At 37.2% G+C, this 27,802-nt stretch overlaps 1 protein-coding gene across 1 annotated transcript in view; it reads left to right on the plus strand.

The window, feature by feature from the left end:
• The first annotated feature begins 8,805 nt into the window (after positions 1–8,805).
• MED23 (mediator complex subunit 23) overlaps positions 8,806–27,802 on the plus strand; it is a 44,318-nt gene continuing 25,321 nt past the window's right edge. The window contains exons 1-12 of the mRNA XM_047101926.1: positions 8,806–8,995; positions 9,340–9,371; positions 9,534–9,621; positions 12,248–12,372; positions 13,385–13,496; positions 15,221–15,319; positions 15,913–16,014; positions 16,596–16,665; positions 18,138–18,250; positions 19,724–19,819; positions 25,463–25,663; positions 27,245–27,388. Coding sequence (XP_046957882.1) covers positions 8,948–8,995; positions 9,340–9,371; positions 9,534–9,621; positions 12,248–12,372; positions 13,385–13,496; positions 15,221–15,319; positions 15,913–16,014; positions 16,596–16,665; positions 18,138–18,250; positions 19,724–19,819; positions 25,463–25,663; positions 27,245–27,388 — 1,230 coding nt within the window. The 5' untranslated portion in view covers positions 8,806–8,947. The remainder of the gene's footprint in view (positions 8,996–9,339; positions 9,372–9,533; positions 9,622–12,247; positions 12,373–13,384; positions 13,497–15,220; positions 15,320–15,912; positions 16,015–16,595; positions 16,666–18,137; positions 18,251–19,723; positions 19,820–25,462; positions 25,664–27,244; positions 27,389–27,802) is intronic.

Below are 27,802 nucleotides of genomic sequence, written 5' to 3' on the forward strand. Positions count from 1 at the left end.
TAGCAGGATCATAAGTCCCATCACCCATGCCATTTATGTTTAGAGAACAGTCTTTGACCAGGTTTTGTGCACCTGCATGTGTAGGCTTCAAGGGAAGGTTAGTGAGCCACTTGAAATTATGCACAAACTTGAATTTGTGAATATGTGTATGCATATGGATATGTGTGTATTTGCTTTCTCTGTAGCTTACATCAGGCAAAGAGCTAAACCTTGTAGAAAACACTTTAAAGGAGATAACAGGACCAACATGGCATGAGAAATGAGACAAAACCAAATTGAAGGACATTCTGCAAAACTATTTACCTGGAATATTAAAAAATGTCAATTTTATGAGGTGGGGACAGGGAGGGGTTACAGAACTGTAATTTGAAAGGAGGCTACAGAAATCTAACAACTAAATGCAAGATAAGATCCCTGATTGGATCCTGGAAGAATAAAATGGAAAAAAAAAAAAAGATCATTGAAGGACAGTATGGAGATAATGGAGGAAATGTGAGTATGGATGCATTCCAGGTAATAGTATTATATTGATGTATAATATCCTGAGTGTGATGAGTGTATTGTGGCTAGAAAATTTGGGTCCTACATGCATGACTTTCAGAAGGCACATGGTGAAATATTTCAGGTTGAAGTTATGAGTCTGTAAATAATTCTCAAATAGTTCACAGAGAGATAATTAGATTGGTGGGGAGAGGGAGAGGGGCAGAGAAAAGTGAGAGAGAGGAAGAGACAGATAAATAGTAAATGTGGCAAAATGTTTAAAATATGTGTTGATTGAAAAATTCTTCAAATTTTCTCCATGTTTTAAATTTTTCAAAATAAAAGTTTCGGGGAAAAGGAATAGTTTTTTGAGGAAGCTAACGGAGGATCTGCTCTCCTCCATCTTCCAAACGAGGAGTATACTGAGGAAGAGGAAGTCGTGAAGCTGAGCACACGGAAGATGTTATGTAGGAGAAGGCGAAAGAGAATCACCAGGATGCTATCTGTCCCCTCCCCCAACACACACACATACACAGTAGTTGTGTGGCAGGTACGACAACAGCCAATCCAGACAGGCAGAGGATCCAAGAGGATGTCCCTAACAGGAAGATGAAGTTTATAAATACCTTACGTGTCTAGTTACTGAGAGGAGATTTACATCTCAGGCAGAGGTTTCTGGATGAATTAGCAATAGTCACATCCAAAACTAAGCAAAGAAGAACACCAAAAAAAAAAATCCCACAAGACAATTATTAACTCCAAATACAAAACAAAAAATTGTACAGAAAAGGAAAACGCAATCACAATGCACTGTGTTGTTAAGTTGTAAATAATAGCTACAGAGTCAGAACAGTATGAATGGTCTGCAATTATTTACACAACAAATTCTGATATATGAGTAGGTTGGAGAAGGAGGAAATGTGAGGCTTGTCCAAGAACACTAAATGTTTGTCTTTCATGGTAACAAGTTGAAATATAATATCTAAAACTGAAACAGCAAGAAATAGTTGCAATGAAGCATGATATTTAGAAAAAGGATTGCAAGTGACTAACTTCTGAGAAAGGGAAGTTAAAGATGAGGAGGAGCTTGGTTGAAAACTTATTTTTTTAACATAAGCTTTGGAGAATTTTTCATTTTTTTAAATATTTACAGATAGTATTTTGAAAAATAATAACAGCAAAAAGGAGTTAAGAATTATATTAATAGTATTATAAATTGATTTCATGGTGTTTAACCAGAAAATTAAAGTTTTTAATTCTGGACAACACAATGAACACTACTAGCATGAGTCAAAGTACTGTTTGAATCAAATCATCTCTATACAAATAAAATGATCCAGGAAAAATGACGTTTTTACATGGCAAAAATAAATGATAAAAATCAAAATCCTTTAGGCTGTGAAATCTGTGTGGTATGATTTAGAAAATGATACATTTGGAGTTAAAAATCCATTCTTTCAAAAGAAAGAAAAAAGTCGCTGGGATTGGAGAGATTTAAACTGTGAGTCTGTAGGAAAGGAAAAGCCAAAGAAGGATCTAAAGTCAAAGAGTTACATGATGGAAGATGTGCTTTCAGAATATTTACCTGGATCTGGAGAATAGAGTAGACTGGAATGGGGAGAGATGAAAATAGAGGCACCTCGTAGGTATGGCTGTCGCATTCCTAGAGCGAAGTGACAAGCTCAATGAAACCAATGGAAACAGGGAGGTGTTGGGTTTGAGAAATATGACAGCAGCACCTCTGAACTTAGAGACCAATTCTAAACTAGTAGAAGAGGAATGCCCTTGGCAGAGAGGGGCACCAGAAATGTCTAGTGTTCTAGAAAGATTAGGTTTTGGACCTAATAAGGTTGAATTCTTTAGGGAAAATACATGTTGAAATCTTCAGCATCGAAAGTGAAGAGACTACCTTCTAGGAAAGAAGTCTCTACTCTATTTTTATAAGTATCACTTTAAAATAAATAGTCAATCTCTTCTATCTCTTTAGGTAGCCAATATTGACAGTTAGGCATTTAGATTAGTTTTCTGTGGCTGCTGTAGCAAATTGCCACAAACTTAGTGGCTTAGTACAACACAAATTTATTTTAAAGTTCTGTTTGTTACAAGTGTGATACAGGTCTCACTGGGCTAAAACCAAAGTGTCAACAGAGCTGGGTTCCCTTCTGGAGGCTCTCAGGGGAGAATCAGGTTCATTAACTTTTCTAGCTTCTGGAAGCCACTCACAGTCCTTGGCTAATGGTTCCCTTTCTGCATATTCTAAGCCAGAAATCTCACATCGCTTTGACTATTCTTTCTTAGTCACATCTTCTGATTCTCCAACTCCCTCTTCTACTTTTAAGGATCCTTTTGATTACATTGGATCTATTCAGATAATCCAGGGTAATCCCCCTTGTTTATGGTCAGGTGATTAGCAATCTTAATTCCATATGCAACTTTAATTCCCCTGTGCCATGAAATCTAACATCTTTTCAGGCTCTGGGGATTGGGACATGGAAATCCTTGGGGGGCAACTATTTTGCCCATCAGAGGCAAAAATACTTCCATACTTTCTCCTGATACATGCGAACACATGTCTATACAGATAGATAATGGTTAACGTTTTCTTTCTTCCCTTCCTCCCTTCTTCTCTTGCTCCCTCCTTCCCTTCTTCCTTCCTCCCCTCCCAGGCTTTCTCCCTTCTCTCCTCCCTTCTTTCCTTCCCAAGAGAAGTGGAATTGTGGTGTGTGTAGTTAAAAAGAGCAGTCATCAAGATTATCCTCACTTTTGACACCCATTCCAAGTTTGGGAGTCCCTAAGACAACACTTAGGTTTGATAATTTTCTAGAAAGACTCATGTTATACCCATGGGTATGGTTTATTATAACTAAAAGATACAGATGGAGATCAGCCAAGGGAAAAAGGCACATAGCACAGGGTCCAGGGAAGTTCCAGTTGTTCTCCTCCCATGAAGTTGTGGACAGCATTACTTTCCTGGAATCAATACATGACAACACACATGAAACATTACTGACCAGTAAAGTTTGCTTGAGCCCAGTGTCCAGAGATTATTGGGGATCCATCATGCAGGTATGGCTGACACCCATGTAGCCAAACTCAACCTCCAGTGCCTCCAGAGGTTGACCTCATGAGCCAACCTTCCTCACTCCAAATCACACTGTCAGACTGTTTGGGGTAACCCAAGGGCCCCAGGAAAACCAAAACACTTCTATCAGGCATGATATTCAAAGGGATTAAACATTATCCTTCAGAATTCAAGGGCAAAGGCCAGATCTCTTTTTGGTCAAAGTTAAATTCTTTTCCTATTGAGGATCATATAATCCTCATTACTGCACAATGTCTTCTGTCCCCACTCCTGCATTACATCACAAAAACCTACACTGAGATGGTTAGATGATGTTCCTTTATAAGATTTCCCAGAACAGCTCTCCAGTGATATCCTTCCAGTCTTATAACAACAGGATAATTTCCTCTTTAACTATCCACGCATTAAGCAAAGATTCAATGTCTCCACCAAAGGTCTTATCCATGAGATAAGGATTTGCTCCCACCTTTCTTTTTTAAGTTTATTTATTTATTTTGAGAGAGACAGAGACAGTATGAATGGTGGAGGGTCACAGAGAGAGGGAGACAGAGAATCCCTAGCAGGGATTCCGCACTGACAGTGCAGAGCCAGATACAGGCTCCAACCCACAAAACTGTGAGATCGTGACCCGATCGAAAACCAAGAGCCGGACACTTAACCGACTGAGTTACCCAAGCACCTCTCCCATCTTTTAGATTTATATTATAGTTTTCCTACACAACTTGAACACTGCTAATGGTCCCAGCCATCTTGGAGTGAAGGAGTTCTAAAAAGCGCATAAATTCCCAAGAGCTATTGATGCTTGATAGCTTACCATATGCCTGATGCTAGACTGAATCCTTTGAACACATTCACTTTTCTTAGCCACAGGACTTAGGTGTTTTGCAGATAGTAAAATTGAAGCTTCAAGAAATTAAGGGGTTTGCTACTTGTTTAGTTAAGTGGGATGTGTCAGGATGTGAACCTAGGCTATCTAATGCCAGAGTCCATTTGTCTTGAGTGAGTGAGTGAGTGTGTGTGTAAATACAGCTATATATGTAGATTCAGGTCACTCAGAAAGATTGACACAGGAGCTTAACAGACTCTTCCAGTCTTCGTGTCATCTCCATTCCATGTGAAACCCCATCTTTGCATTGGGGAGACTGTTCTCAGGTTAATTAACTTTACTTCTCGCTCCAGAATCTAGAAAGAACAGGCTTTCAGCATTCCTGGTCTAGCATCCTCTACCCTGCTCCTGTCATCCATGTGCAATGGTTCATTCCCCAGAAGTAGGTCAAAGTTGCCCGCCTCAAAAACCACCAAATGCTGATTCCTCACCAATGGGATTTTTATGGGTAAGCTAATGGGATTTTCATTTCATTGATGACTCCGTGAGATAATTTATCTGATTGGAACCTGGAACCCAGCCTACTCTCCACACCTTCCTTTACAATATCAATAGTTTTTCATTCATCATTTATTCATTCATTCATTTTATGACATTATACTACAATTTGGAATAGAAAACATGACTATACAGATGATGCCTTTATGTTGCTCACAGACTTATGGAGTATTCCTCCTCTCTACTTCCTTCCTCCCAAGGTCCTAAACGACTTCATCTCCCCTCAACATGTAGGGTTTCCGACTCCCCATTACATTTGCTATCTCCATTCCTTAGGGAGGTAGGTGTACCCCCAGACCCTCAAATCTAGCCCAGTATTTCTTCTAAACCATATGCTTATTATTATTTTTTGTGTCTTTCTTATAATTTATAAACCCAAAGCAGTCATCTCATCAGCTGCTGACTCAGACTCCACACTGTGGCTTTCAGGGCCCTCCAATTCTGAAAGGTGTCTACCCTGGCCTCACTCTCCGGGCTGATCAAACTGTTTATCTTGAGTCCAGCACTAACAATGATCTGAATGTACCAGCTTTTTTTCAGAGATGTCCTGGCTGTTCTCAGTTTGTTCCAGTCTTGCTGGTCACCTCTATTTTCATTTCTGCCTTTATTTGTTTCCTGACTTAGTGACTGTTCCTAGCACCAAGCCTCCACCTTGAACCAATCTAGTTGCACTGGTTTGACCATTAGCACATTTCCCTAGGTGCAGTTTTACATTTGCACTTTCTGCTCAGTCTGCTTTGACCTGCTCCCAGTAATTTCCTTCCTGCTGAAGGCTTGGTCATCTTTGAGGAAAACTAAGACAGTTGGTACATTACTCATTCAAGCATACCTCCAACCAGTCCTTTCCTTTTATGCTTTTTTTCCCCCCTTCTAGTGAACGTTTAGTGATTTGACATTTTCTGCTAAGGAAATTATATGCCATTTTATAGAAATTTCAAGCTAAGGATTTAGAGGAATATTTTAATTGAATGGACTGACTCTTGGTTATGGCATACAGAATTAACAAAACCACTCTGTCACTGAGGACTGGTATCATTAAATACTGCTGAAAAAGTAAAAGACCTAAATAAATGGAGAGATCCACTGTGTTTGTGCACTAAAAGACTCAATATTATTTAGGTATCAATTATCCCCAAATTATTCTATAGATTCAATTTAATCCCAATAAAAATTCTAGGTTTTTTTTTTTTTGGTCAAATTGAGAAGCTGATTCTAAAATTTATATGGAAATGCAAAGACATAGGGGTGCCTGAGTGGCTCAGTTGGTAAAGCAACCAACTCTTGGTTTCCGCTCAGACCATGATCCCAGGGTCCAGAGATAGAGCCCCGCTTTGGGAGTGCTGGGCACAGAGCCTATATTGAGATTTTCTCTCTCCCTCCTTCTGCCTTTCCCCCACTCACATGCATGCACTCTCTCTCAAAAATAAATAATTAAAATTTATTTTTTTTAATTGCAGAATGAGAAATGAATAACATATTTGGGGTTCCTGGATGGCTCAGTCCATTGAGCATCCAACTCTTGATTTAGGTTCAGGTCATGATCCAAGGATCCTGGGTTCCAGGCCCTCCTCTGGCTCCTCGCTGAGCATGAAGCCTGCTTAAGATACTCTCTCTCCCCCCCCCCTTTCTCTTCCCCCCTCTGTCTCTCAACAAAAAAATTAAAAAAGAAATGAGCAAAGGACCTAGAATAACCAAAATAAGCTTGAAAAAAATAATAAAGCTGGAGAACTTAGGCTACCCTATTTTGAGACTTGCTAATAAGCTACAGCAATTGAGACAATATGATACTGGCATAACAGTTGGAACCCTCACACATTTGTAGTATTAGAATATAAAAATGGTAAAAACCATTTTGGGGAACTGTTTGGCAATTTATTATAAAATTAAACATATACTTCCCATATGACCCCAAAATTGTGTTCCTAGGCATTTACCTAAGAGAAAAGATAACATATGTCTGCTTGAAGACTTGCTCAAGAATGTTTATAGCAACTTTAATCAAATTATTCAAAAACTGAGAATAATCTAAATGCCTCCTAACAGGTGAATTGATAAATAATCTGTAGTATACTACAGATTGACAAACATGGATGGTTCTCCAAATATACAGTTATGTGAAAGAAGCTAGGCACAAAAGAATACATACTGTGTGATTCCAGTTATATAAACTTCAAGAACATGCAAATTAATTCATGGTTACATAAGTTAAAACAGTGTTTGGGGGTTTGGCTGCAAAGGAACACCAGGAACTTCCTGGTGTGATAAATATACTCCATCTCTTCACTGAATTGGCAGTTAGACCAGTGTAAACATTTGTCAAGATTCATGGATCTCTACATGCAAAATGTATGTATTTCATTGTTTATAGATTACACATCAAATGAAGAGATTAATATCAGGGGAAACACATGAAGGTATAGGAATAGATGGTCAATTTTTATTCAATGGATGGAACATCAGCAAGCATGTTATAAAAATTAATTTGTATTTGGTTACAAAAAAAAATATAATTCTTTCTTGACCATTCTTCCTTTTTAACTATACAAGCCCTGGCCAATATTGAGATTTCAAGCATTGGCTAAGAACACACTCATTTGGAAACAGAGTGAAAGCCTGGAAGTCTGCTAGACAGTAACTGAAAACTGTCTTAAAAGTGTATCTGGGGCCATCTGGGTGGCTCAGTTGGTTAAGGGTCCGACTCTTGATTTCGGGTCAGGTCATGATCTCAAGGTTCTTGACATCAAGTCCTGCATTGGCTGTGCTGACAGGCTGACAGCAGGAACCTGCTTGGGATTCTCTCTGTCCACCCTTCTCCTTGTCTCTGCCCCTCCTCACCCCAAACAAACTTAAGAAAAGGTGCATCTGATCAAAGATAGTCCAAAATAAGATAGTCTGTTTAGCGCACAAAAATAACTCTGGTCTGTCCTTCTTCTAGCTTGGATATTTTACAAAATTGATTGCTGCATTATGGTTCATTAAGTACCTAACATTGTGTCTAGCTCTGAGCAAAGGGTGAACAAATATTTCATAAATGAAGTACTCCACTACTTATGCACCAAGGTGTTAAATGAAGATAAAGAAGAGACCCTAAATCAGCTTAACTGAGGAGGGCAGGCTTCCAGGAATATGTCAAACTGATGCTTGAAAAAATAAAGTGGTGTGTGAGGGGTACACTCCACAGTGCACTTAGCCACTGATTTGACCATGCCAGTAGATCAGCCTTCCTATTTGCCAACCGTTCTCCACTGCTACCCTCACCAAAGAGGCTAGGTATTCAGTAATAGGTAATAAATAACATTTATTATTTTATATGATTATAACTAAAAATGGTAGATATTATTATTTGATTATTCTAATTAAAAATCAGTAATAATGCGTTCATTTATTTTTTCAACCTTTTTTGAAAGCCTGCTATGTGTCACGCACTATGCAAGGCACTGAAGTTACCGTACTTGAGAAGGTATGGTCCCTGTCGTCAAGAAAGGTGTGGTTTCAAATCCAGCCTCCAGAAAGTCAGCAGGTGACAGACGTCATGTTCACCTAGGTTGCAGGAGGAGCATTTCTCCCTGGCTGCCATTCCCTGGGCTCCAAGCTTTTTTCCTTCCCAGGAGGCAAAAGCATCTGAGCCGGAAGCATCTCCCGCTCCAGCCGGGAGGTGGCGACCTGCAGCCGACGACGCCTCGGGGTACTTAGGTTCAAAGCTCCACTTGGGGGCGCTCTCGTCTGGCTCGCAGGCCGCCCTTCTCCACCGGCGGAACATTTGGCTGGGTCTCTGGTTTCTGCAGGTTTCATAATCCGCACGCACCCGGCACTTCCGGGCTTCCGGGCAGACTCCTGCGGTTTGCTGGGCCTCGAAAGGGGAGCCTTTCCGCTGAGCGCTAGAGAAAGCGACTCCTGAGAGCCCAGGTTTCCGGCGGGCGTCTTCGCCCCTCTGCCCCTCAATTCCCGGAGCTCGGGTCTAACCCGGGCCGCTCGCTGGGCGTCCTAGGAAGGCAGGGGCGATGGTCCAAATGGAGACGCAACTGCAGAGCATTTTTGAGGACGTGGTGGTGAGTGGAGCCACCAGGGATAAAGGGCAGTGGCCGGGCGAGGGGGACACTCGGTGGCTGACTCAAGGAACCCGGTCCAGGCAACCTGTCCCATTCCTCTCCTTTGTTGTGACACCGTGCATGTCCGCAAGGGTTTAGGACTCTCCAACAGCTGTCAACTTCAAAGTCGCCTTTGAAATCCACAATACCCTTCGTGACAGACCAGGCCGGGATTGTTATTTTGTGTGTGTCTCTGATTGAGTTGATTTGTCCTGTGTTACATTGTAGTGTTTTTCTCGAGGAGGTCCCTCCTTTTTTCTTCTTCTTTTGTTTGTTTTACATCGTTTACTTTTCGTTTTTTACAGAAAACGGAAATTATAGAAGAGGCTTTTCCTGGGTGAGTATATATGCATGGCAGATTTTTGTGTTTTTACATGAGTGTATTTTTGTAAGATTTTACTTTGGTTTGTCTTGGAGATATATAAGATCCATAAGATTCTGGTTATGTTGAATTACCGTTTTAGAACTAGTAGCAAATAATCTGACTTTTGTGTTTTAGAATGTTTATGGACACCCCTGAAGATGAAAAAACAAAACTAATTAGCTGTTTGGGGGCCTTCAGACAGTTTTGGGGTGGTCTTTCTCAGGTGAGCACTGCATTTTTACGACATTCAGCTGATGATTTTTGATGCCTTCTTTTTTACATTATTTTGTTGTTGCTGTTAAGGTATTTCTGGAAAGGGAGAAATAAGTTTGTCAATATTTTTTATTTGTATATTCGGGCTTCCATTTGTTTCCATTTGTATTCTTCTAGTGGAGAACCAGTACTGAGAAGTCAAGTTGATAACAGCACAGTGTGAGATGTCTTTAAAAATCTCCCCCATGTTAGATTATATAAAACCATTTTCATCCTATTTTGATCTATTTGGTGCAAGGGAAAAGAGCTGTGGTAGAAGTGTAAAAGATACAAATTTCATTCATTTTCTCAACAAAGGACTATAAAGCATTGATACAAAGATACTATGATCAAAGATACTATAGTAAAGGTACAAAAAAATGCCACAATAAGGATACTATAATAAAGATACTAAGATATTACAATAAAAACGAGGAAAGGAGCAGCAAAACTTAGTAACAAAGAACAGTCACCAGAAAATATGTTCATGAAAAAGACAAAATGTGTGATCCTTAAAGAGCTGCTGTTCCAGTAGTGTATTATCTTCTCATGGTGCATTATTTGTAGGAAAATGAGAACCGTTCCCATTTAAGCCACTGGTGATAAGACTTGCTGCTCAAACATGGGTTACATAATGGCATATATTCTCTTTTTTTTAATTTTTTTTTAATTTTTATTAGAGACCCTGAGAGGAGGAGAGGGGCAGAGGGACAGAGGGGGAGAAAGACACAGAGAGAGAGTGTCTTAAGCAGGCTCCATGCTCAGCACACAGCCCGATGCTAAACTTGATTACTTGACCCTGAGATCATGACCTGAGCCAAAATCAAGAGTCGGATGCTCAACTGACTGAGCCACCCAGGCACCCCGGCATATATTCATTAAAAAAAAAAAAATGTTTTAATTAGTTTCTAATAGGTAATATATTCATATGACTCCAAATGCAAAAGGTACCAAAAAGGGGGACCCTACGAATAGTCTGCCTTCTATCTTTCTTAACTTAATCACCTACTTTTTCATGTCAGCAGCCAGTATCCCCAGTTTGTTGCCTTCTGGAAGTATTTTACACATGTAGAATCAATTTTTATAAAACATTCATATAATGTGTACACTGTTCATTAGCACCTTTTTCCCTCTTACTATTAAATTCTGAAAGTAATTCTACATTAATCCATTGAAAGTTACTTCTGCCTTTCATACAGTAGCATAATCCATTATATGACTGTACCTTCCTTTATTTAACCAGTCTCCTACTGAGTGACATTTAGGTTATTTCTTAGGTTATTTAAACAATACTAAATGAATAACAATACTTTAAACAGTACTAAAATGAATAATATTCTGCATAGGACACTGTGCAGAATAAATTCCTGAAAGTAGTATTGGTAGGTTAGAGGGTATGTCTATTTATAATTTTTACACAGATTGCCTAATAGCTTTTCCTAAGGGTCATACCAGGCAAGGGGAGAATAAGCATACCTGTTCCCAGCCTCACAGTAGGGTGTTAATGAATGTTTCTTGATGTTTACCAATCTAAAACAGGAGAAATTATATCTCATCATGGTTTATTTTGCATTTCTCTAATATCGAACATCTTTTCAACATATTTTAATTTTTAAATAATTTATTAAACATTTTATGGGTTAAGGATGGCCTGTGTGTTCAAGAAGTTTATATTCTAATGGGGAGCCAGGAAGAAAATAGATATTTCTTTTTTTTTTTAATTTTTTTTAACTTTTTTTTTTTTAATTTATTTTTGAGACAGAGACAGAGCATGAACAGGGGAGGGTCAGAGAGAGGGAGACACAGAATCTGAAACAGGCTCCAGGCTCTGAGCTGTCAGCACAGAGCCCGACGCGGGGCTCGAACTCACAGACTGCGAGATCATGACCTGAGCCGAAGTCGGCCGCTTAACCGACTGAGCCACCCAGGCGCCCCAGAAAATAGATATTTCTAAATCAGCATTATATTTTCAACAATAGAAGTGTGTTTGAGGGACAGTAGTAGTGCAGAAGAGGAGGACATGTAGGTCCCTCTTGAGGGTATCCTAGAAGACAAACTGATATGGGTACTACATTTTGGTATCAGGTTATACAAGTCTAGAAATTTGATATGTCATTGTATTCATAATTAGGCTCTTAGGGATTAGATTTCACACAATTCTTATGAGGCTGATATACTGACTCACAGTGGATCCCCCCTCTCCCCCCCCCCCCCTGCCCAATGACAGGAATGTTTATATCTGCCATTAAGGGCATTGCTTACAATTTCTTACACAGTACACAGTCTTTGTTAGCGCTTTCTACTGACCATGAAAATACTAAGAAAATTTTACTCCTTCTGGCAGTCTCATGTAATAAAAATAGTGGGAATTTAATCTATAGAATTGTATTGATTTTAAGCTTAATATGACTGAAATACTAAATCTGAATTTTTTCATTTTGTCTTTTTTTTAATTGTTTTCATTCATGAATGTTTATAGTGGAGTATTTCATTCATAGTCTTGATGTACTCCCAGGTATAGTAGCTATTTGTTAGCTATGTATATGGCTATATATAAAATATCACTTTGGACCTAAAATCGTTTTTTAATTTTCCAGGAATCTCATGAACAGTGCATCCAGTGGATTGTTAAATTTATTCATGGCCAGCATAGTCCTAAAAGAATTTCTTTTCTTTATGACTGCTTAGCGATGGCAGTGGAGACTGGTCTCCTTCCACCCAGGTATGTTTACTGATAGAGCAATCCAAAGAGTTTTTTTTATTAATATTTGGAAATTGATCCAGGTTGTTATAATAGAGTAAAAGAATGAAAAAGGAGGTTAGGCTCAACAAGTAATCCTTCATAAAATGTCAGGTTTTAGTTTCTAGGAAATAGTATTCTTAGAATTGTGTACATAAAAGCTCAAAACCAGGCGGGCTTTGCCTTTCAACTCAGGAGCTAGGATCACTTAACTTTTCCTACACAATGAACTACATGAACACATTGTGACTTAAAACAATAATAATCCTCTTATTAACACTCATGGTTGCAATGATTGACTGAGTTCAGTAGGCAGTTTTTCTCAGGATCTTGAGATTGCAGTCAGATGGTAGCTATGGCTATAGTTATCACAAAGGTTTCCCCATTCATGTCTGGTGGTTGATGCCTGGTTGTCATCTGAGACTTTAGCTGGGGCTATCATCTGGAATCTATACATGCCCTCTCCTCGTGATCTGGACTTTCTCATAGCATGATGGCACCCAACACAAGCATTCAAAAGAAGGCTAGAGAGAAGCTACATTACCTTGCCTTGGATGTCATAAGCACCCGTTTTGCCATAATCTTAGGCCTGCCCAGATTTTAGGGAAGAGAGTGTAGACCCTTCTCCCACCTCTTCATGGGAGTAGTGTCAGTGTCACACTTTAAAAGAGTGTGTGGGATTGAAAATCTTGTTTCAGCCATCTTGGAAAAATACAATCTACCACAAACTGATAGATGGTAAGCATTTCATCTATAGTTTCTGGTAGATTTCTGTCTAGTAAGAATATACACAATATTATCGTGTTCTGTTTTGTGTTCTGTCTTTCAGTTAAGTGAAAAAAATGTAACGTACATAATTTTTTAAAGTACATTTGAAAAGTAATGTTCCTTTCTCAGAAATGCTATGATAAATACACAGAATACACAGACTTTGGCTGTTAGAGAATTTGAAAAATTCTGTTGTGTAACTGGAATGGGTATTCTTATTTTCTAGGATGGTTTGTGAATCCCTGATAAACTCTGACACACTGGAATGGGAAAGAACGCAGCTTTGGGCCTTAACATTTAAACTAGTTCGGAAAATAATTGGGGGAGTGGATTACAAGGTATTTTTTCCTAATTATAAAAAGTAACCACTTTCAGACATGATTGATTTTTAGTGTGTAGATCTTAATTTCAGATGGAATAAATGAAATGGAAGCATTTATTTTTTTTGTATTTCCTAAAGGAACTTAAAATTGCTCAGTGTTTCCCATAGCTTCTCTGCTCTCCTCCCAACATTCTTTTTATTTAAAAAATTTTTTTTAATATTATTTATTTTTGACAGAGAGAGAGACAGAGCATGAGCAGGGGAGGGCCAGAGAGAGAGAGGGAGACACAGAATCTGAAGCAGGCTCCAGGCTCTGAGCTGTCAGCACAGAGCTCGACGTGGGGCTCGAACTCACAGACCATGAGATCATGACCTGAGCCGAAGTCGGACTTTCAACCGACTGAGCCACCCAGGCACCCCTCTCCTCCCAGCATTCTTAAAAATTCCAGTCCTAATATATATGATGAGTAGGGAAGTCACCAGCAGACTCTGTTGCCTTTTCATGTCACAGATCTTACAATGTTGCGCCCCTTTCAAATGAAAGAGCACAGAGCAGGGGCATGTGAAACCATGAAGGGATGTAGTCATCAGCTGCTAAAGGGAGCAAGCCCTGTTTCACCTCTACTTTGACCTCCTTTGACCACATATGCTTCAGCGCTCTTCTCTTGACCCAGAATAACAGCACACACTCTCACTGTGTCTCATAATACAACTCAGGGTCTCCCTTGCTGCAAACACCATTCTCCTTCATTCAGACTACCTTTGTTATTGTCCTTTTTGAAAGGATTGCCATTGTCTGACCCTAGGCTTTATCTGTATTATCTGTATTTTCTCTAATCAGAAATGACTTAAACTGCTTAATTATTGATCTGAATCATGATTTCATACAAAATTAATTCTAAGAAACTTTTTTCTTTCTTTCTTTCTTTTTTTAATTTTCTCTTTACTTACACTTCACTTTCCTTAGCAGGTTTACTTGGAGTTTTTGCTTTCTTCACTTGATCTTAGCCAAAAAGCCGAGAAGCGATGGAGTTTTTGCTTTCTAATTTGTAGGATGCCTTATAATTTTTTTTCTAATTTCTTTCATGTGTATGTTTTGTCTCTTTTTTGCAAGACTGATCACACAGTTCATACTCAATAAATGCATGTTAAATGAAATTTTTTCTCTATATATCTGATTCTGCTCTGAAATAAGGCAACTAGTAATAGATAGGAGATGACCAATTAACAGAATAGCCTTATTGGATAAGTTTGAGTGATTAGGTATGTGATGGATGAGAAGGGGGAGTAAAGTTAGAATACGACAAAGCGAGTAAGCAGAAGGGATCACCTGCCAGAAAATTTAATATTATGGCCCATGTCTCAGAGTGTTTTCGAGTTCTATTTAAATATATTTTTGTAAGCTCAAATTAAACTTTTTGGACTCTCATAACAATAGAAAGTGTAGTAATGTTGTGAGGGTCCGAAAAAGTTAGCAGAGTGTGGACTGATTTTTATTTGTAAGTGACTTTCTTTGTTCATTCATATTGTAGGACATTCTTTAGAATTCTGTTTTGCAACATGACTCTTCTCTTGGGTTAATGTTAGGGACTTAAATGTTAGCTCTGATTCAGAAAAATTGAAAATGTGACATTGAAGGTAACATTTTTTTCTGATTATGTGATGTTGAAAATTTTAGGTGTTTTAACTAGCACAGGGGGCACTACTTAGTTTTAACCTATGAGTTTTTTTTTATATCAGGGTGTTCGAGATCTCTTAAAAGTGATTTTGGAGAAAATCTTGACAATTCCCAATACAGTGAGCTCAGCTGTTGTACAGCAGCTTCTAGCAGCAAGAGAGGTAATTTAGGACATGTTTGCAATTCATTGATCATAACCTCAAAAAAGTCTATGTTTATATAGATCTGTGCCTTTAAAACATATGGTAGTTTGTGAACTGTTACTACTTCTACAAAAATCACTTCTAGTTTTACTGTTTATTATATTTTTATGATATGATTAAAATGTATTTTACTTTTATTGTATTTCTAATGAAAATTTTTATTAAGTCATAGCTTTTAATTATGAAAACAATATAGACTTAAAGTATTTTCAGCTGTTACAAGACCATAGCCTGTGGACCACTGAAAGATCTTTGTGCTTAGTAACTAATGTTGCAAGAGTTGTTACTTTGATCTGTTGCTTTCCTCTTAGAGGCTACCAATATTTAAAGCAAGGTTATTTACTAACATCCATTTCATTGTCCATTAATCTTCATTTTGAGAGATTCTTCACATATAAATGAATTCTTTTATGCTATAGTGTAAGCCCATTAAATCCATAATATCATATCTTTGCTTTTAATATCTTTGTTCTTGTTGCCACTGTTGCATTTAAAGGGCTTATCTGTGGAACTAATCAAGAACAATAACATTGCTCTTTTATTTTTCTTAGGTTATAGCATATATCTTGGAAAGAAATGCCTGTCTATTACCAGCCTATTTTGCAGTCACAGAGATCAGGAAACTATATCCTGAGGGAAAACTTCCACACTGGGTAAATCTGATATTTTCTATATTTTTAATAGAAATTTTAATCAAAAATAGTTATATTAATCTAATTTTTGTGTGTTTTTTTTACTTATTTTTTTTAATTTACATCCAAATTAGTTAGCATATAGTGCAACAATGATTTCAAGAGTAGATTCCTTGGTGCCCTTACCCATTTAGCCCATCCCCCCACCCACAACCCCTCCCGTTGTATTAATCTAATTTTTGTGTGCTTATTTTCAAAATGGTCACTTTTATCCTGAGATAAAATGTGCTTTTTTTTATCATTATAATGTATTTGTTTTATTTTTCTGCTATCTTCTTGAGACAGTTTCTATATCATGTGTTAAAATATACCAGCTTCATCAAATAGCTAAGGACATGGTGGTATGATTTGGCTTAATTCAGGGACAGATGAACTGGGAAGTAATTCTTTGTAAGGAAGTATAAGAGGACTAACTTTTGAGTCATTTTTATATGCTAGGTATTGTATTAAATCTTAACATATTGTCTCATTTTATATAAACGATGGTTATATTCAGAGCAGTCTTGATTTTATTTTTGTACTTGTTTTTGTTTTGTTTTTAGTTACTTGGAAACTTGGTATCAGACTTTGTGGATACCTTCAGGCCCACAGCAAGGATAAACTCCATTTGTGGTAGGATTATAATTTAAAATACACTAAATAATACCTGGTTTTTAGTCAGCTACTGAACAAAATTTGCAGATGTACCTTACACATGTCCTAGTGGTTTGTTATTTTGATAATTCTGTAGAAGCTTAATAATAGCCATTTCCTTGTTTTCAGGTACTTTTTGTGTTGAGTGTAGGGAGGAAAAAAACAGGTGTCTGGACTAGGTCTAAGTTTCAGGTGGAATCATTCTAGATGTTTTTCCTGGTGAAAAGAGGGAACTTTTATTAGAGCTAGTAAAGCCCCATGGGATCTCCAGGCAACTAGAAGTCTCAACTGATCTGTCCCTCTGAGGCCATAGTACACAAGACTATCAGGTTCTTTCAGCCCATTCCAATTCCACTTTTGTTCTATACTTCATTTCTTTTGTTTTTCATTTTTTCATGTTTTGTTAGACTCTCGGAATTTTTTTATTTATTTTTTCCTTAGATTGTTCTTTTTGAGAAAAAGAGAGAGAGCAGGGGAGGGGCAGAGAAAGAGAATCTGAAGCAGTCTCCACTATCAGCACTGAGCCTGATGCAGGACTTGATCTCACAACCCTGAGATCATGACCTAAGCTGAAATCAGGAGTAGGACATTTAACTGACTTAGCCACCCAGGCACCCCTCAAAATTTTCTTTTAAAAATAATCATGTGATTTGGCAATTTGTGCAGTGTGCAGCAGTGTTTGGGTATATAGACCATTATTTAGTTGATGACCAAATTTTCAGCACTTCTTGTGAGTCAGGTGCTATTCTAGATTGGAAATACAAAAATAAAGCAAACAGACACTAGACAGATAGTTCTCAGACGTCTAGTTTTTGTAACTGAGTGGATATTGGTATCATTTAATGAATTCTAGAAGTGGTGCAGATTTGAGAAGCATGATGAGTTCAACTTAAGATGTGTTAAGCTTGAGGTGCCTGTGGGACATCCAAGTGACAGTATTCATTAGGCAGTCGGGTATCTGAGTTGATGGTCATATGCTACATCTAAGGCCTCTAGGAACATGTGTAAAGTGAATCATGTTGACCCTAGACTAGAGATCTGTAAACTTTTTCTATAAATGGTGATATAGTAAATATTTTAGGCTTTAGGAGCCATTCAATCTGTTGGAACTACTCAGCTCTGTCATTGTGGTGCAAAAGCATCAGTGTTCCAGTAAGACTTTACAAAAACAGGCGGCAAGCTGCATCTGGCCCACGGATTATAGTTTGCTATCTCTAACCTAGATACTTGGACAAATGTAACATTTTTGAATTTGGAATGTCTGTACAATTGGTCTTCGACCATCTGGACTAAAAATAATCAAAGAAAATTCCCGAAATTTAACTACAAGCTTTTTACAATCAGTGTCTGATTCAGCCCAGATATTTATTAAATATTCACAGAATGGTCAAAGGACCAGGCATTTCTGTGTTCATGTGTACTTAAAAACATTTTTTTTGTAATACATACAGGCCGCTGCAGCCTTCTGCCAGTTGTAAATAACTCGGGAGCCATTTGTAACTCGTGGAAATTGGATCCTGCAACTCTTCGTTTTCCCTTGAAAGGCCTCTTGCCATATGATAAGGTATGTAGATAAATATAATGGAATTTTCGATCCATCTAACAGCCTTCATCCTGGATTATTTGATGTGTTGTGCTAAATTCTCTCTTCATAGGCTGAAGAAGTACATATTTAATGAAAAATGGTTTGTGGTTTATCATGTGATTCTAGTATCCAATTATTCCCTGTGGTTTGTGATATTGTGGATGTTTATGCTCCAGTAGACAAAGCACATAGACTAAGAAAACTGAATCTTTAAGTAGAATCCTTGTTTTTATTCTTCCTTTACAAAGTGAGGACCAAAAATGAATTTGTGTGGTTCTTAAAATTTGAAGAGTGAGCCTCTCCTTTGTTAGATTTTTTATTTTTATTTTTTTAAGTTTCTCAAAGTAATCTCTACACCCAACATGGGGCTTGAACTCACAACCCCAAGATCAAGAGTCACATGCTCTTCTGACTGAGCCAGCCAGGTGCCCTGACTTTTGTTAGATTTTTTAAAGAGGGGATGGAAAGGACAAAAGTGGAATAGAGTATTCCCAAAGGAGAAAAATCTATAAGTATCAATAAAATGAAGCATGACATACAGATACAACACTATACTGAAATTTGATAGATTCATTATAGTATGGTTGAAATGGTTACAGAGCAGGGTATGGGGAAGACTAGATATTTTTCATGTAAATGTTTCGTGTCAAAAATGATGTACAGAGCAATTAGGAAACTTACTCAGAAGTGAGGAGAGTGAATAGTGAAACTAAGGTCACAATTCTGAGTTCTCGGCATATTATTAGTCAGCAAACTTTGGAATGTGAAAGAGTGGTAAACTACATGGAATTTATAGTTACCATGATAGCAATGATATTGAAAATAGATAAATAAATTATGCACTTACTGTATGCCCAGCACTACTCTAAGAACTTTTTTGCAATAACCCTTATTCTCGACTATCGTCTTAGTGTCTCCATTATACATATGATGCAACTGAGACAGAGTGGGGTAGCAGTTTGGCTAAGGCCCCTTGTTTAGGAAATGGTAGAGTCAGTATTTGAACTCAGACAATCTGATTCCAGAATCTACACTCTTAACCCCTTTACTATCAAGTCATTTTCCTCCAAATTTGGAAGTAGTGTTTATATTAACACTATGAAAGTGATTGGAAGCTGCCTCCATTCCTTTGGTTAGATTTCTGAGCAGAAGATTCTTTCCTTACAGTGATGCTTAAGACTTTCATGTGACTGTAACTGAAGTCATTTCAAAATTTAGCCTCTGTATGACCTTGGGCAAATCCCTTCATCTCAGTTTTATCACCTATCAAATGAGGGGTGGGGTCAGATTAACTGTAAGCACTAAAATCCTATGATTTTTTTCCACTAGATACTGCCTACTGTATGAAGGTAACAAGTGCCTTTAGTGGATTTTTTTTATCCCAATTTCAAATTATTTGAATTAACATTTACTTTGATCTTGAAGCAATAATTTTTTTTATTTTCTTTAAAGGATCTGTTTGAACCACAGACTGCTTTGTTGAGATATGTATTGGAGCAGCCTTATTCCAGGGATATGGTCTGCAATATGCTAGGTTTAAATAAGCAGGTACTGTACTATGCTGGAAACCTAGTAAATTCTGCATAGAATCTGCACTATTCTTTTCTCTTTTCTTTGCTAGAGCTAACTGAGCAAAACAGTTAAGAACTATTTGGTGATTTTTTTTTTTTAATATGTGGTTTATTAAACAATGAATTGTTCCTATCATTTATATATTGCTTTAAAAATGTTTAAATTAAAAAGGAGATATTTTAAAAGTTGGTTTATTTTGCATTGCTTTTTTTTCTATAAGGCCAGTTTCAAGTATACCTTTTGCCAGAGAAACCTACACATGACTTAACCATAATTTTTGACTTTTTTGTTGTTTGGGTGCCTATTTTTATAACCCTTGGTATCTTCAGCATGGCCTGGCTGCTGATTTTTTCCCCCCTTTTTGGTGTATGTTTGTTTTTGGTGGTTTAACATGTGGGAGGGTTTGTGCTGACTCTGGGTTCCTTGAGGCTGGCCTCATAGTCACTGTTTTGTCTTTTCTTTTTTTCTTCCTTTATTTTTGTTCTGTCCTGTCTTGTCCTGCCCATCCTCCAATGCTCTAGACCTTGAACATTGCTCAGGTATGTTCACAACCTTACTGTTGTATTGTGACTAACGATACGCTGGCCGCTTTGTAGCCACTGATTCCATTTAGAGAATACATGTATGGTCGGGGCTTGAAATTGGCAGGACCATGCTGAGACCAAGGCCACTAAAACGAATTTCTTCTTGGGATATGAGAGTTGTTTTTGGTGGATTGTTTTTGGTTTTGGTTTTTGGTGTTTGTTTTTTTATATTCTTTTTTTTTCTTTTTTCTTTTTTCCTTTTTTTTTTTTTTAACAAAAAGAGACAACACCTGGCACACAATAACACCTGTCACTTTTTGATGGGTGGTTTTTCCTTCCCACTCCATTTTCCTTTTTTTTTTTTTCTTTTTTTATACTTTAGGGCTAAAGCTCGCCTTGTGGAATTTTCAGACATGGAAAGATTTGTGGTGGCCTTTATCTTTCCGGATTATTAAAACATAAATAAATAACATCTATAAAACTATTTACATTGCTTTGCCTTAAAACAAAAACAAATTAAAAACAAAACAAAAAAAAGGGAAAAGCACTTTACTAGAGATACGTTATTTTAAAAGTTGGAGTGGTAAACTTTATGCAGGGAAGGTTTTTTTGGAAACATGGGGATTGACTAAGAAATGTCACACTCTTAGGTGACCCCACACCTGCTTGACAAACACCCTTCTTTGTCAGTCTTTGCCAGAAGTGTCCTCCTCCTAGAGTGGGCTCCTTGCAATTGAAGCTCACCTGTGGTGGGAGAAAAACACTATGGCCAAACTTTATGAACCAAACTCTTATACAGTCCCAAGTCTGTTCCAGGACTTTTCACCTTTGAGATTTTAAGCAAAATAGTGGTTCCAATTATTTTTGTTAAAAATTTTTGAGCCCAACATATTAAAATAGACCAGCTTTTTGATTTTAAAAAGACGTTCTTGTCTAGGTTACATAAAATAGCGTTACTGTTTGCAATACTATAGTGAAGGTTGTGCCAGTGCTTCCATTTATAAAGCCCTATTTTTAAGGACATATAGCTTGGCCATAAAACTTGCTCAGTGTTGAAACTTTGCATGCCAAACCTCACCCTAGTAGCAGTATCTCTTTTATTATTTTAAGTTTTTTCTTCTGAAAAATTTACCAAGTTTCCTTGTTTGGACAAGCCTATGTTCATGTGAAACTGAACTGCCTCACACTACAGTACCTGACAGTCACTTCACACAGTCTGTCAATTTAACATCTTAAATAGCAAGTCATTATTTCTGATCAGCTTTCACTTGAGTTAGAGGTAAGTATTCAGCCAACTTTGAAAGAATGCTTCATGCTATGTCTTAAAACTAATTTTTGCAATGAACTTTAAGTCATACTTGACTCAATTTTTTTTTTTTTTACAGTTTGGTGGATAAATGTACCCATGGTCATTTGAGCTGCGAGTACCTTCCCCCAGATAGCCTTAGCTATCATTAGCTTTTTTCTCTTGGGATGCAGCTCTTCTCAGACTAGAAATTGACAAAACAATTCATAGAAGAGTATTTCTGATTTGATTATTTTAATAACAAGTTTCAACCTAAAAAAAGTTTATGACTAAGACATAAATCCGTAAAAAATAAAGTTTATAATGGAAATGCTGACAGAACATTATTAGTATTGGTCCCACTGTAAACATTGTCAAAAGTTCACAATTCATCAGTAATTGTTTGGTACAAAACTCTGTAGTGAATGGACTTGTAGATGGAAGATATATGCTGAACTGACTTGATATATTAATTTTACCACCTGGAAAGTAGAGTAGAAAGTGAGAATACAAAGTATAAGGCATATGATTAAAAATAAACAAGTTATCTTATCACATCTTTTATCATTACAGAACTATATCCTGCACTGTACTTTCTTGTCCTTTCTCTAGCAATGCAATAATTTACTCAAAGCTTGAAACTTTTTAAGAGCTGTCCATATTGCATTTTCCAGTAGGAATTGGGCTATATTTTATCCTAAAGTTGGTCACATTCAAAAAGTCATAAATAGCCCAGTTCTGTGACCAGCAAGGTGGAGTGTTCCCAGTGGAAGAATCCTGTTTTATATGTTCACACAGCTTCATGTTCTTTCTGCCCAAGAAGAACATTATGTAACAGATACAACCCTCAAGTTCTTATGTGGTGGTGTGTGAACTCTGGCTACCCTGAGACAGTGATAGACCAATCACTCAATTATCTTTGAAAGGCACCATTGAAAGTGGTATTAACTGGCATAGGGCTGATTGGCAGAGAATATGATAAATGACGTACAAAGGGATTTTTCTTCCCAACTTGTCCTGAATAGGTATTGCTCTAAAATTGATTTCTAGCACTGAAATAATGGTTTGAAATTAACTTAAGCCCACCTAAGTACAGTATGTTAAAATTTTGCCACAAAAGCAGTACCAGAACTGTTACATCAAAAGGGTCAGGGACCACTTAATCTAGGATATGGTTACTTGGACTGAAAAGCATTATCATTTGCCACTTGAAATAGTGGTGAGAAAGAATCAGGGGCATGAGTGTAGGTCAATGTTAGTATTTCTATTAATGCCTTGTGCATCCTTTTTAGCTTTTACCAAAGATGAAAATTTTAAATAAGTTTCCAATACAGTTTGAGCTATCATGCAGAAATTGAAATGGTAAAATATTGAACTTAGATTCTTAATGTTAAAACAAGTTTTAACTAAATATTCATGTAAATATGATATAAACTAGCTAATTCAACTAAATGCCTAGATCTCGAAGGATTAAATTTACAGAAGCTTTCAGAAGGCATGTTGTGAATAGCCATAGAGCATCCATTGGCTTACAGAAGTATCATAGCCTAGTGATTGATAATCTTTATCAGATCATTAAACTGCTTTACAAATTCTCATTTGTTCCACTTTGTAAAATAATGTACATGGTGGAGAGTATTAATTTTAATGTACTTATTTTTTAGTAATGAAAACTAAAGCCAAACTTACTATTCTAAAGTAGTTAGCGTAGATCATTTTATATTTCAACAGGGTTTTTTTTTTTTTTTGTATTAATAAAATTGGCAAATAAACAGAGGAACTAACCTATCTTGAAACTTGGTTTGAGAAATATCCTTGGCTTTCATCAAAACACCTGGGAAACACAGAGTTAATCCTGATAAATGTTCTGGCACACTCAGACACCAGGGCATTAGATGTCATAGAGATTCCAGGCTGATTTAATTCTTAACAGAAAACTTAGAGGGAATTTGAATTGTGGTATGTATTGAAAGATCGTCAGCTTTAACTGTAAATTTCCTAGTTGTTCTTACTTTGTCAAAATCTTAATATTTTTGGTTTTCCTCTTTAAGTCATTAACTGTATGACTATTACTACACCCTAAAAATATGTAGGTAAAAGTCTGGTTTTTTAAAGACACACAGCTAATACTAAAAAGGGAAACTCCAAAATGACTCAGGTGCTAAAAACCAATTTTATTTAGTTTGCTCTTTTTTCCCCGAAGCAGACTGATGGAAGACCATCATGGATGGAGGAGTAGATGACAAATTGGTTAGTTTCCAAACTAGAAGGAAATTCCCATCAGTAATGAAAAATTCCTACTGGAAATCCTGGCTTTACTTCTTTTCACAAATTTTTCTGACTCTTGTATACTTTGAATGATTTCACTCTAAATTTGTGTTGTCTGACACATTCCTTAGGTTGTTGGTGGTTGGCAGAACTAGTGAATTTCAAGCCCTGTACACAGTAGTTTTGCATGCTGATTTAAGAAATAGTTCGTAGTGTTGTCTGTTGCACTTTGCTCTGCTTCATAATGATAATTACATTTGGAGGGAAAGTACTGTAGTCCCAACTGGTGGTGTTAATATTGCTATTTGTAAACCTGTAATGTGGTTGAACTGTGATCATGGCATTGTGTTTTGGAAAAAATATGAAACAACCATTGATGCTTACTGTTTCGGATAGATGTTTGTTTTATTTGCATGCTTTAAGAAAGTGCAGCTATATTGGAGCTTTACAAGTTTGGAGCTGGCAAAAAGCATGCAAAAGAGGGGATGCTATTCATTATGTTTTGTTTTTTTCCCAAATCCGTCCCCATTTTGCATTTTTTCCCTAAATTTAAAGAAATCATATCCCTTTTTCATGGCAAAAGACTAATAATCACATCTAAAGCTTAGAAGGAAAGCATCTGTATTAGTAATTGTATTCACTAGAAAGGCTTCCGACTGCCTGGCTATTAAGTCATATAACATATTTTATAAAAGAAATATGAAAATGGCTTAAAATATGGCTTAACATATTTCTTTTGGTAAAAGCATATTTTTTAAATCACTTTAAAAGCATAAATCTTTTTGCCTCTAGAAAGGGAAGTTGCATTTTCATTTTAGTGTTTAAATTCAATTCTTTTTCTTGTTTTAGATTTTAAAATAGTCTAATTTAAAATTAAAGCTGCATTATGTTTGGCTTTTAAGAAGGAAGAGCAGAGATTAACTTTGAGGTCAGTTATTCAGTAGAGGAAGTTTCCATTTCAATGTCAGGATCAATACCACACACCGAAAAACAGATACTGAGTATAATCTGGCAGCTATTTAGATATATCTTATCTCTGTGTGTGAAGGTAGTGTAAACTTGTGGTGGTTGCTTTAAAATACATAGATTCTCACTGCCTTGTTTGTTCTCCTCACAATATTTGATTCTTGGAAATTCGGGGTTCTTATATTTTGAGTTAGAATAGAAAATTAATACTACTATCCTCATTTCCTATGCTTTTTAAATTATCTTTTTTTCGAAGGATAAATAACTAAATTATCTGCTGTGCAGTACCCTTTGTCAAATTGAAGCAGTGATGTCTGATGTCTGTAGTAAAAGTTAAAAGTGAATAGGAAGTCTGTTTTGTGTGAGATCTGAAAAATAATCTTTGTAATGGAACTCATCCTCTATGATAATGTAACGTGATGCAGCTTTAATAGACTAAACCTAACCTTAACTTTCTAAGTTCAACTTCATTCCATGCTTCTCAGCCTCTTGTTACAATTAATGCCCATTAACCGGTAAACTTCTGAAACTAACCGGGAGGCTTTTGGAATACTGTATCTGATCTCTGCCCTACAGCACAAGCAGCGTTGCCCTGTGCTGGAGGACCAGTTGGTGGATCTGGTGGTCTATGCCATGGAGCGGTCCGAGACCGAGGAGAAGTTTGACGATGGGGGAACGAGCCAACTCCTGTGGCAGCACCTCTCGAGTCAGCTCATTTTCTTTGTGCTTTTCCAGTTTGCAAGTTTCCCACATATGGTCCTTTCTCTTCATCAGAAGGTGAGTACCAGCTGTCCTGTCGGAGCCACTTCACCTGTCGATTGGTCGGCTTTAGACTGGTATCGACGCTGCCTAGTGGTTTCGGCAGTGGCCGAAGCTCTGAGCCCTGATGGCCGTTTTGTTCAGTGCCTTTATGGCTTCTAAACTTTCCACTTTCTTGTCACTGTAAATATTGGTTTCAGTCATTCATTCCACATATTCATAGTGTGAGGACCAGGGGATACAAAATGAAAAGGCACCACAGTACCCTCAAGGAGCTCCTTACTCATGGGAAGATATAGCTATATACAATTTGATTACAATAATAGTTTGCATAATGGAAGCATGTTTTCCTGCAATGGAAACAAAGGAGAATAATCCCTATTAAAGACATCAGGAACGGCTTTAGCAAAGAGATATTGAAGACAAATAGAAATTTGCCAAGAGGAAAAGATAGGAAAGTGTTTCCATAGCAATAAGATGATCATTTTGGAAAGGACAAAAGTGTGTGAGAATTGGAGAGAAAAATATAAATGGGCAAGTGTTGGTGAGAACAGAAAGGCAGTAAGGCAAGACCAGACGTGGAAAGCTTTACATGGACAAACATATTTGTTCTAATGAGTTTAGATTCTCTTTGGGCGGCAAATGAGGAGGGGAATGACCTCATCATATATACGATGGAATAATTACTGCTAATTGCCACATGTAGGAAGATGGGGACATAAAAATGGACAGGTCCAAAGTCAGAGGCAAGGATGTTGGTAAGGGAACCTTTGCAGTGATCTGGGTGGGAGATGCTGACGGCCTAAGCCAGAAAAGAGAGGAGGAGCCCAAGACCAGAAAAGCTGAGAGGTGAATAGGACTTGGTAATGGGTAGGTAACAGGGAGTAACAGGAGTCTGGCATCACTCACTGGTTTCTACTTTGGTAGTGAATGAAAAAGTGGGACAATGAATCCAAAACAAGGAACACAAATGGACGAGTAAATTTGTAGAAGAGTTGGTTTTATCATAATGTTTTAGACATGTTGGATGCAAATAAATGTTGTTATAACATCTCTACAGCATGATTTTTTGGGGGAAAATTTTTCGTAAGCATTGTTAAAATCCTTCTAACCACCAGTTCCCCCCACTGCCACCCCCACCACCATTGATTTCTGTTCTAATCTACAGGAAACCAGGAAAAGTGTTTTTTGATACCCACTCCTCAAGGATTTTAAATTAAAGAAAAAAAATCCTTTTTGTATAATGAAGTATTCCTTGTGTTTTGATGAAAGATTTTTAGCAATTATCTTATATTAAACTTGATTCTCTTGCATACATGATCAACTTAGTTATGCTCTAAAACATTGAACTTTTGATATGTATAGTTGTTTTGGGATCAGGGAGGAACTCTATATATAATATTAAAATAATTTAAAAGGCTTTGCTTGGTGTGTCTTGAGATTAAGTATTGTAAATGCCAAAGTTGGATGCTAACTTTCGGAGAACAGGGTTTCTCCTGTTTTTTGTGGGGGTTTTGTTTTTGTTTTTTTCACTTTAAACTTTACTACATCCATCTCTTTAACCAGCTGTGTAGATGTGTATTTAAACATCTTTTACAGTTAGCAGGGAGAGGACTGATTAAAGGCAGAGATCATCTAATGTGGGTTCTCCTGCAATTCATTTCTGGAAGTATTCAGAAAAATGCACTCGCTGATTTTCTCCCTGTCATGAAGCTCTTTGACCTTCTGTATCCAGAAAAAGAAGTAAGTTTTACAAATTGTTAACAGTGTGATGAGGGGAGTATGTCTAATTTATGTGTAAGGATTTTTGTGTGATTTTGTGAACAGGTTACCGGATTTGGAAGCTGAAAACCTGGGTTCTTTCCCAATTCTGTGACTAAAAATCATGAGATGGTACATGAGTCTCTCTTGATATTAGTTTATTCATGGAAAGTGAAGAAATTGAACTAGATTAGTTCTGAAGCTTATCTTAAATTAAATTGAACATCTATAGCAAGCTCTTTCTCTACATTCTTTTTTTTTTTTTTTTTTTTTTTTTTGAGAGGGAGCATGAGCAGGGGAGGGGAGGAGGGAGAGGAAGAGCAAGTATCTTCAACAGGCTCTATGCCCAGCACGGAGTCCAACATGGGGCTCGATCTCACAGTCATGTGATCATGA

This window comes from Lynx rufus, unplaced genomic scaffold, assembly GCF_022079265.1.
Source record: "Lynx rufus isolate CCGP_SWC_20201006 ecotype Redwood Valley unplaced genomic scaffold, mLynRuf1.p SCAF_6, whole genome shotgun sequence".
Classification (NCBI taxonomy): domain Eukaryota; kingdom Metazoa; phylum Chordata; class Mammalia; order Carnivora; family Felidae; genus Lynx; species Lynx rufus.